Consider the following 11,670-nt stretch of genomic DNA (forward strand, 5'->3'; position numbering starts at 1 on the left):
CGGGCTGTGATACAGAAGATTATGAAATCCTACACAATCCTTGCTATGCATGTTTTCCAATTTACTACTTGTTATATTCACAGTAAGCCTGTACCTGTACATGCGTGCCACTGTGTAAGCCTGATGGGCACTTACCCATCTGCCCCTCATCTGAAGGGCTGCCAGCACCTTCTGGAATCAGGTTGGGGAAGTCCCCTACACCCCCTTCTTCCCACAAGGGATAATGCGCAGGGTCTCACACCTGCCAAGGGACTGAATTAATTCTTTTCTAATAACGCCAGGCTTTCACTAGGTCTCCTTCATAATTCTTAATTAGGCATTTGTATGTGGTCTTACTAGTGATGGATGTGGCTGCTTAGCCCTGACCCTGCTGGTTGACTGCCAGCAACCCACAGGCCAGGCAAGGTGGGAAAGCCTTATATGTTACAAAGTGCCAGTAAAGGGAGGGAAAATCTGAGTCAGAGGTTGCGTGGTTTTAACACACAAATGTTAGTAACCGTAAAGAACCCAAACTTCACCTCCCACCCCTTCTTGCTGTACCAAGGGTGGGATGCACAGCACGACAGCAGTCACCCCACTTAGACGCCTTCCATGGCTCCACCTTTCCCACCACTCAGGTTACGCCGCCGAGCTCCCCGTACATCGCCCAACCTCTTTTGGGTCACCAACACAATGTTGTTGATGTCAGCGCTGCAACCATCAACCCTGAAGCACAACGCCACGATTGTCTCCCTGACTCACATTCACTGCCCGTTTGTTCCAGCAGGCTTGAAAATGAGGGGATGAGGCGGGCTAGGTTTTCCTGCTCAGTAGGCTTTTTTCTCCAATCTAATTAAAAACATTCAGCAATTCGCTGAAGTTCTTTGCGAATTGTACAAGTCCTGTGCTTTAAAATAAGCTCTAAAAGCAAACAGCCTGATTTTTTTTTTTTTTAAATGCACTCCCCAGATGGAGAGGATTCCTCAGAAATTTCTTTGTACTGTGCCCAAGCCGCTGAACCAGAAAAGCCGAGCTTCTTCTGAACTATCCTGTTGTTGTTGTTATTGTTAATGGCTTTTTTCCTCATCTAAAAGCTAACAAGGAAAGCCACTCTTGGTTTTCTGACATGCAGAGAAGTGACAGTACAGCTCAGTGGAAACAGTCAGCTCTGGTCACCTTGGTCTGAAACTGGGTCAGGGATGCCAGCTTGTGGGTAGACCCAAGGAATATGCAATTCGTTCTGGGGTTTCAGACGCTGAGGAACAAGACCACCCTTTTCTTGCAGGCAGAATTTGTGTAATTCAGATTTAGCACTCAGAGAGGGCAGCCTCCTCACAACCAAGGGGTGTTCATGTCTGATTTTTTTAAAGTCCCCATTTCTGGAAAACATGGCAGGGGATCTACATGAACAGCCAAGCCAAGCCCTGCACTCCTGTACCACCTTAATCCAAAGTCAAGACACCACTGGGAGACGGCCACTGCAGTAGATTATGTTGATGCTCGTGGGACAATGTTCACCAATGGAAAGTCAATCCAACTCCAAACAGAGAAATTCAGTGGGAAAGACTACACGGACTTTGCGCATTATGCTTGTGACTCCACCTCTGAGACACAAAAATAGACTTTATTGAAGTACTGACATAGACCTTTCCAAATACTGAAAATAGACCTTTAGTCTGCCAAGAGTCACTCCAACCTGGGGAACTGCTGTAGAGCGTGGTGCACACAATAAGTCTGTGATCACCTCAGAAGGCTCCTGCCACCAAACAAATGCTAAAGGATGCCCTGGATTGGCTACCTATCATACCGCCAGCTCCCAAATTCAGCCTTTTTCAGGAACTGTCCCTAAATGCCTCAAAAAATGCCTGTCCTCATCTCCGTAAGCAGAGAGCCCTTAAGCTGTACAGCAGAGAACAAATTCCTTCAGGGTTGTAACAACCAATTAAGGGATGTGAAGCAATTACTTTTATACCCATACAAATGAAACTCCTCCAATGCAATTAACTATCCCTTATCATCTACTGTTGAATTTGTGGAAAGCATATGCTGTACACTCTCTCCTCCCCTTGCTTTTCCACAATTTTAATCAGTTTGTTTTAGCCAATGTAATGGAAACCCACCTATTCTAGAGAAATAATATATGGCTGCCAATTATTTGAGTATTCTTAAATGTCTTTTTTCATTTTAAATATAATTTCATTTGAGATGTTGCAGCTTTCATTTCTATTAATAAATTATCATTTCTTCTTTATAAGTGATGAGCTAGTGTGTCATGTAATTTTTTCCTCTAAATAGACCAAGACTTTGATCTAATGCAAGCCCTTGCTGGGAGTAGAGAGACTTTCTGTCTAATTTAGTTACGAAAAATATTCAATTAAACTTGGGAGTTTAATTCATTTAGTTATGAAAATTAAATGAGCTCAATAAGGTACATTTGATTTGCCTCGGGAAAAAAAAAAAAAAGAAGAATCTCTGAAAGGGAACAAATAAGAATGGAGAACAAAAGTAACTTTCACGTTGAAAGGTGGGTAACATGAAGAGCCTGAGTTCTGTGTGCCTATATAAAATATATCCACAATGAGTTCATGCAAAACTTCTTATCAGAAGCCACATGCATATCTGATATTAACACCCTGTCTCCTGGGTAACAAAAACCCCTCTAGCTCATAACTGAGTCCATCCCAGTCAAGGGAAGATCTGGCTCCTCACACTGGGAAGACACAACCCACAGAAAACTCTTCTCCATCTCCGTTTGGGGAAAAAGGAAAATACTGGAATTACTTTTCAAAACCAGAACAGAGTAACATGGACCTCTCTGTCAGAAGCCCCCCTTTTTGTTTTGCAGCCATCACTCACCATTTTTGCAGATAGGACAGCACTGGTCGGGTTCATACACCGGATCCACGCACTCCGTCTGGGGACAAGCTGAGACAGTGCACAGCACTTCACCATTGGCTTCACAGCGACACTTCTCACACGGAGAAACCTGAAATACAAATCCAGTCATCTTTTTAATTCTTTCCCTTAATGCCCCGTGCAATGCCCACTTTCCTAATTGCATTGCTCTTCACTTCACTTCTTGTTCCTCCTCCCTTTAAAAAAAGTCAAAGGGAACTTGAGAACAAGAACTCTTTAGACTTTTAACACAAATAAAGCAAAAATTTCCCTACCACATTTCTTATGAACTTCCAGCAAATTAAGTTCATAATTTCAATGAGATCTGGTTTGATTCTACTAGAGGTTCAAAAAGTAATTTAGAAAAAAATATTGCATTTAAAGAAGAAACATTTTGCTAAATAAAATATGAAATTTCTTTTAATGGAAATCCTTCTTGCAATTTTTCCAGATTTGAAAGCTTTTCGGTTGCAGGAAGTTGCAATTTATTGAAAATCATCATTTTCAAAGAGAAGTCAGGAAAAACACATCCTTTGACTTTAGGAATTTTCTGTAGGTTAATTGTATTTGGACCATTCTTGTAATACTTGTAACCTTCTGAAAAGAAACTGCAATTCAGAGAAAGAGGTGAAGCAAAATACAGGTCATCCTTTTTACCTACTGAAATGTTACTGGTTTTGAAGAACTCTACAGGAGCACCACAAGATAATTTCTTGAATGACCTACTTCAAAGAAACTAATTCCAAACAAAACAGCATCAAGGGCCTATTTAGGAAGAAAAAATGGACTTTCAGATGTCTGCATTTGCCACATGTACAATTCCAGCTGTCTTCTTCAGTGTTCCTGACCAGGCACTGCACATTGCGTTGCTGACATCCTCGTACAGCACAAGGACCTGGGGTGGAGGGAAGCAAGTGTGCTAAAGAGCAATAAATGGTAAACTGTAAATCTCATTGCTGTACTCCAAAAAAACCACACTGGCATCCGTGCTCAGAATTCAGGATGAAAATACAGCTGTATGCTATTACCAGTGATCCTCTAAATCCACAATCTGTGCAGAATCTAGGTTTACTGGAGGATGAGGTCATTTTTCTATAGACCCTTTTTCATTCGAGGTTCCAGTTGATGCCAGACAACCACCCATCGCATTTCTCCAATAAAAGCAGAGCAACCTCATATTTAAAACAAGTTATTCTTTGTGAAGAACCACCCAGACGTCTAACTTGCAGATCACCTGGTTTCTTTCCCCTATTTCTTAGGCAGCCCATCACATTTATCCTCAAATTCATTCTCTTCTCACTTTCCTCTTTCACATCCTTCTCACTTCCAAAGTTCAAACGTGCTGATGCTTGCACAGCATTGTCTCCAACTAAATGCTCATCCATGCTCTGCCACTTCTCTTCCCACCTGCCAGCGCTGTTATTTGCTTATGCACTCACACATCCTTTCCTGCCATCCCCTCTGCTTAGAAAGCCTAAATAGGGTCTCTTGCTGTGTTGCTTTCTGCTTTTATTACTATTATTTATTTCAGGCTTCCTTTGCCAGATACTCACTTCCAGTTTTCTCTTTGCTTTACACTCTACCCAAGATAACACCACACCATACATTTATAAAAGGCTACAAGGAGGCTGACAGCCCAGTACTGCAGATTTTTATTGCAGGCTTTGGGACAAGAACTTTGTCCTGTAATAGTTTATAAACTACCACGTTCTCTTGCAAAGCTGGAGTGTCAGCAGGTAGAGAGGCTTCTGATGCAGTGTTCAGAGTCGAAAGGCTCAGGTATTTCAGGTCATCACTTGAGCTGCATGTGAAATTTTGAGTGGCAGCAAACCTGAGCTCCTAAATATCTGCAAGTCAATAGGAAGAACCCTTCACTCTGGAGTTATATCTAGAAGCAATACTTACTAAGTTATGAAAACATGTTATTTTTAAATTTTTATTAAATTAATCCTACTTGATGAACGCTACTAGAACTTCATTCCAAGGATCAGGCTCAATAAAGCAAAGCTAAAGCTTTCAATTGGTTTCAACATTTTTTTCACCATCACTTGAAAAAATGCAAATTTGCCACTGATGACAGTTCAAAGAGACCAGTAACTACAACAACAGATATTCCCTCTCCCAGTATTCCACTTAGTAGCTATGTAAAAACTAGAGTATCTGATGACAATCAGGAAACAAGACAGCACACAGATGTTATTCCTAAAACCTCTCATCTGTAAAATCTAAACATATTCTAATTAAGCAGGTTGTTTACTAGAAACCCAAATCTGACAGAAGCCTAAAATTCCTAGAACAAGAAGCCATCTAATGAAGCATTGAAAATGCTACTGAATGAGAAACAAAATTGATCCAATCTTTACCTAATAATGATGATTCAGAATATTCTCATCCTATACAGCATATACACTAGAAGACTACAAATTTCATGAACAGAGTACACTGTTAATGTGATACTGCAGTCAAAAAGACCCATCCTGTGTAATAGATCATGGGATTTCAGGGGCATAACTACAGTACACCTTTAAGAAGTATTTCCACCTGTACAACCCACCATTATGAGAAATGGTAGCAGAGTTAAGGAAGGTCTCCATGTGCTTATTTCTACAAAGCTCTTTTCAGGCATATAAGTGAACCATGGCAGCTGCTAAAATGGTATTAATGTCAACCTTTATCTGTTCATCTTTGGACCAAAAGGTAGTGTACTGCTTTTTGTACATCATCAGGATGTAGCAGGAACTGTGGAAAATCCCCACTTCTTTCTGCATCTTAATGGCAGCTTAATACCTGGAGACATGATCATCACTAGAGAGAGACAGAGAGACAATAAAACAGTGCGTATATATAACAATAGCTAAATAAGTCACATCTGGTCCTTCATTTCCTTTTCTCGACTCCTATAACATAAGCACATTCCCCACGGCGCAGTTCCTGGTGGCAGCCAACGCAAGGAGCATCCCACTTGTTCATCTGGGAAATGACCAGCCCCGCGGCACTCACGCTTAGCACATCTGACATAACCAGGCTGGACTGGAAATAATACAACTTATCAACCTCTCTCTGAAGACTACTGATACCACCCTCTCTCTGGCCTACAGATGAAGCTATTAACTCTACAGCAGCAATAGTTCTGCCTATACAAAACTGTAGGAAGACAACGAGAGGCACAGAAGTCTTAAGTAGTCACCAGACAGCTGTAAAACCTGTAGAAAATAGAGTACAGATGGCAAGAAAAATAACTTCTTCAGAATTGTTTAAAGGTAAGTTTATGAGCAGATGTATAAATGGAGTTACAAACGATGTAAAAAAACAAACGCACCACTGTGTAAACAGGTAGATTTCCCACTAGTGGGGCATGAAGAAAACAGTAGCTTAGTAGGGGTAGTAGGTTTATCCAGCAACTTGCTGTAAATTGTCATTATTAAGAAGTGACAAATCATTTGCACTCATTCAAGTTCTGGTCCAAAGTAATTTGAGCTTTCTCTTTGCCTCTTCCACATGCTGAAGTTTAATTACAAAACGAAACAGACCAAAACCAAAGCAACAACAAAAATATACATATATATAATCTACATTTCATTCCTTAAACCTTGAAAACATATACGTTTAAAAAAAAAATTAATCATAATCCCAGACTGATTTGCTATTGTGCTGGAATTTATTTTAATATTTCCTTGCCACTTACATAACTCAGGAGAACATGAATAGCTGACAAGAATAAACATATAGGTCTTTTTTTACTACTCTATGCCTTCAAAATACCACAGATGTCTCAAAATCCATTTGGCCTTCTTGACTTCCAGATTTCCAAATTATTCACAAATTATAAACACAAATTTTGGTAGCAGAGAAATTCTAAGCCAAACACAGGAAGCAACAACTTTCAAAAAAATGCAGGTCTTCCCAAACCATATTGCACCTCTGAAGAGAATTTATGGTCCTTGTAAGGCTATTACTTTATAAGTTAGCCTGCATTTTCAAATCTTACTATAAGATTGAGAAACATCTAGTGGACCACATGCTCAGTAACCTGCAGCTCTAGTGCATAATTTTATCCTCTTTGCATTTCACCAATTAAGGCTTCTGCTCCCAGTTCCACTCGTAGGGATGCTGTGATCTCTCTGAAATCCTGCCTCATGACACCCTCAGGAGAACAAAGTGATGCTGATGGAAACAGCTTTATGAAACCTCATCCTTCCCCCACACCTGTGCTGTGTTTTGGGTCAACATCCATGTCGTTTTTGCAAACAGAAAAACACCTGCGTGCACACATACAAGCAAAGCCTGCAGGAAGGACCATGAGCCACAGGAGAAATGCATCAAACCTCCCATTCCCTGGCACGCTCAGCTTTCCAGTTAGCACTGGAACCAGTGCAATTTTTTGCCATGCCAAGCCAAGCCATATGTGAATTTCATATAAGCAAATTCCCAAACTTGCATGTATATTTACTTAAAAGTTAGCAGGTCACCTTTTTCTTCCTTCAATCATCTCTGGTATTCTTTGCCACAAATAGTCAGTGCAGACACAGAAAAATCAGACTGTTATCCATTTATAACTCCTTCCCCGATCTTAATCAAGAGATAGCAATTAGTGACCTCTCTAAGACCATCACCTTTAAACTCGTAAAATGATGTTTGAAATTGTATGCAGTGACTTGCACTTGCAATTGTTGCCACTGAGCAGCAGCAACCTGACTACATCTGTACTTTCCCTCGCAGACATCTCCACTGATGCAGTGCCACGGGCAAACAGCTGCATTTCCACTTTTGTGCTTGTAATATTGGAAACAACATGGAAGCCCAACTAAGAACCAATGTCCTCACAAGTCCAAATAAACAGGCTGCAGTTCCACTGCCTAACTGCCTCGGTAACTTTCCTGGCGCATCCCGAGCGGACACCCCTCCTCACTCATGTTTCCAAAGCTGGCTAACAAAAAGCAGGAAGGAGACCAATGTTTCATTACAGGATGGTATCAGCACAAAGGGTTAACGGCTGACTGAGGTTAAAAAGAAAGCTGAAAGCCAGAACGTTTACAGAACATTTCTGTAAATGTCACTGTTCAGCATTCCCTTTTTCGCAAGGCCGCCAGCCATGTTCCACTGTAACAGGGAGCCCTACAGTTGTATCCTCTCACTACATGCTTAATACAGTAAGACATTTTACTTTTGCTTTACAGCCACTAATACGACACCACTATATAAAGAGAAAGAACTCACTAGGAGAGCGTGGGGGACAGGCTTTTAAAACTTTGACAGGGAGACCTACAGAGAACATGTGCAGAGGCATCACTGCTTTGGCCACTCCTCAGAATTAACTTCTCTGCAAAAGGAAGGATCTCACAATTCTTCCCCAAAAAGGTCATACCAACTAGCTGCTGTTAGATGTATCTTGTCTCTCTTCAAGTAAAACACTGCCACCTCGAAGCTGAATGCAATCCTTGAGGGTGACATGGAAAAGGGGAGGATGATACAAAGCTTTCTGCCATGCTTTGAAAAATCACTGATGATCTACACATTACTGCCTAAGGAGAACAAGGGGAAAAACTGATTTACTCCAGAAAGAGTAATAATGCTCCTTTATTTATTTGTTTATTTTTCAAGAAGTTGAAGAATGTGGAAAGACATTACAAATCAAAGTTAAGTTTCCAAGAACACAGAAATACCACAGAGAGCAGAGACTGCAACTAATTTACAGCCTTCATGAATATATTTTCCTCTTCTCCATTCCGAGACAGGCTTGAGCCGACAGAACCCTGAACTGGATTTTGTACTCCCCTCAACATACTCAGCTCAAAAATCTCTGGTGTATTCAGAAACAGGTTTTGAACTAGTCCCGTACCTAACAGTCATTTGCAAGCAAATTCTGAGATTCTGCTCACAGATCTCAGTCACATTAAAATACCAAAGGGAAAAAGGCAAGGTAAGCGACCAGGGAATTGGCCCTAACTCCAAAACTTTTCAGTGCACTGTAATAAGTTGCATTTTCAATGATAATGACCTTACACAGTGGTGCTAAAAAGGTCCTATTCTAAAAACATTTCCCTAAACATAAAGCTTTTCAAATCTGTTGTTTGGGTATCACTGTAATTCTGACTGCAAGCCATGCTCTTATTAAAAAGAAGGCCCACAGTCATTCTCAGACAGCAGACGTTACACAACCTTGGCAGCACAGTTTAAATGGTTAAAAAGGAGAAGAAAAATGACAGTTAGGAAAAAGGTATCATCACAGACTGATTACTAGGAATAGAAGTCAGCCCACAAAAGCCTGCTTGATCCTTGCAAGGTAGAAGTTTCACAGTTAACAGTTAAATACGGAAACAAATGGAAATTCTCATAAAATCCACACCACCACTGAGCAGCATCCTTTCAAGTATCATTTATTACTGTAAATACCAAAGGAATTAATAAAGATCAGCCCCCTCATTTAAAAATGTTATAGTATCATAGAGCAGGAAAGGTCATGTTTAAGGGGAATATTTTCCAGCACTGCAGAATCTGTACCAACACAGAAATGAAAGCGGGAGGGGGACACCCAGAACACCCTCCAAGAAAGCCCCTGAAGAACGCAACGCCCCATTAAACGGTGGAAGGACCCACAAAACACCTTTTTGGCGTCAGCCCTTACCATGAACTCCTCCAGGGTCTGGTAGGTTTTCCCTCGGAACTCGCAGTAGTTCTTCCTCTCCTTGCACTGCGGGCAGCACTGGGTGGTGTCCACGTGGAGGCAGCGAGGATGGAGCCGGGGGCACTCGGGCTGGATGCAGAGCGGGCCCTCCTCGGTGCAGAGGCAGGGGCAGGCGGAAGGGCCCGGCGCAAACTTCTCCCCGATGGCGTAGACGAAGCCGCTCTCGTCCACGCAGCCCTTCCCGCGGTAGTCGGGGTAGGCGTACTCCTCCGGGGGCTCGGGAGTGACGCTCGCAACAGCTGCTGGGAGCGACGAGTCTTCGGCCGCCTGAGGTTCCTGGGGAGCAGCGTCCCTCTGCTCTTGCACTTGAATGCTGCCGGATTTACTGCTCGTCCCCTGGCTGTTCCAAGCCTGCTTTTGCTTAGCCCAGGACTCCTTATTTGAGTAGTTCCTGTTTCCTTTGCTCTTCCAGTCCCTGCTGCCCTCCTCCCTCCCGCTCCGGCCGATCTCATTCATCTTCCCCGGGCCCGTCTGGCTGTCCCTTGTCGATGCGTGATCCCTCTTTTCCTGGCTCGCTTTTATCTCCTGTTTGTCTTGAGCCTTGGCCAGTTTTTGTACAGGTATGGTGGAGCTACAGAGGGCAACCATGAGGCAGCAGGTTACGAGAAGAGAACTAGAGAGAGCTCCAATTGCCATTGCAGTAGAGCTGGGCATCACCTACTGCATCCCACAGGGGACACTGCATTCACATCGGAGGGAAGTGCTTCACGGATCCACAGTCCCTAGGAAGAGAAGGATTAGGAACATTTCAGCTTTTGCACTTTTTCCTTCCTTCCCCCCCCGCCCTCTTCCACCGATGCAACATCTCTAACAATACGCAACCTGTCTCCGTAGTTTATGCAAAAGGCAAACAACAGCCTGGTGCTGCATCCCTCCTCCTCCTCCCCCGCTCTGCCAAGTCTTATAAATAGCAGGGCTTTGGACACGGAGCGGGCATCTTCGGCTCGGTGGGCACACCAAGCAGAACTCCAGGGAGTTAAGCTTTGCAAAGGCAGGTGCGTGCAAAAACCGGAGCATCCCGGGGCTGGTTTTCCTTTCCAATGACAACACGTGAAGAGGACGGGCGCTGAATGAAATGAAGCTCCCCAAAACCCACCAGAACCCGAGAACAGAAATCAGCCCAGCCCGCTGGCTACATGCAGGACGGTCTCCGTTAACCTCTTACTCAGCCTGAAGTGTGCGGTTTGTTTTTGTTTTATAAAACAAAACAAAACCAAACCCAAACAAAAACTACCGGTGGGCACATTTCCTTTAACAGGCTGCTGGAACCGAGCCCATGGAAGCAGCCGGAGCCAAACTGCCTCTCCTCCGAACTGCCCCAGGGGCACCCCCGCACACCCCTCTCCGCACACCCCTCCCCGCTCCCCCGCTCTAAGGGCAAAGCGGAGCCGCCGGCAGCTCCCGCAGCAGAGGGGCATTTCACCCGCACCCTCCGGGAGCCGGCCAGCGCTCCCGTCCTGAAAACGCCGCACGGTAAATCGGGGGAAAATTTTAAAAAAAATATAAAATCAACGCCCCGCCACCCCAAGCCCCCCCAGCCAAATACGTACACTTCTCCGGCCACCACAAGCCGAGGCGCTCCAGCCTGCCGGCACGGCCCCACCTCCGCTGTACCCCTCCTCAAAGCCATTTAAAAGCCTCCCCCCGCTCTCTGCCCGCCTCCCCCGGCCCTCACCGGCGGCACCGCACCGCGGGGGAGGCCGGGCTCCGCGCCGCCTGCCCAAACTTTCCTTGACGGTGTAAGGGCGGCACTTCGGGACGTCACCTTCCTGCCCGCCCGGCGCCTAGATGCGGCGCGGAGGGGAGCGCAGGTGTCCCCCGGCGGGGGCGGCCGCGGGAGCGCGCACCTGCGGGGCCCGGCGGTACAGCCGCGCCACAGCCGAGCAGCGCTTAATGGGGGCCGAGCGGAGGCTGCGCCCGTCCCTGCCCGCGCTGCAGCATCGGGCTGTTCTGCCTTAACTCTCTCTTGCCAGCCTTCCCTAGCAGGAGTACGTGATTCACCAGTTGAAATATTTACTATGATTTACTAGTTGAAGTATTCACTTATGCTATTGAATGGCCACTTTTGTACTTAAGTATAGTCGCATTTTTCTATTTCATACTTTTTTTTT

At 44.3% G+C, this 11,670-nt stretch overlaps 1 protein-coding gene across 1 annotated transcript in view; it reads right to left on the reverse strand.

The window, feature by feature from the left end:
* Window positions 1–11,216, reverse strand: part of VWC2 (von Willebrand factor C domain containing 2) — a 56,714-nt gene extending 45,498 nt beyond the window's left edge. The window contains exons 1-3 of the mRNA XM_014940806.1: window positions 11,110–11,216; window positions 9,500–10,281; window positions 2,836–2,965 (exon numbers count right to left, since the gene is read on the reverse strand). Of these exons, the coding sequence (XP_014796292.1) occupies window positions 2,836–2,965; window positions 9,500–10,213 (844 nt within the window). The 5' untranslated portion in view covers window positions 10,214–10,281; window positions 11,110–11,216. The remainder of the gene's footprint in view (window positions 1–2,835; window positions 2,966–9,499; window positions 10,282–11,109) is intronic.
* Between the last annotated feature and the right edge of the window lie 454 nt (window positions 11,217–11,670).

Source organism: Calidris pugnax, unplaced genomic scaffold (assembly GCF_001431845.1).
Source record: "Calidris pugnax isolate Ruff unplaced genomic scaffold, ASM143184v1 scaffold8, whole genome shotgun sequence".
Lineage (NCBI taxonomy): Eukaryota > Metazoa > Chordata > Aves > Charadriiformes > Scolopacidae > Calidris > Calidris pugnax.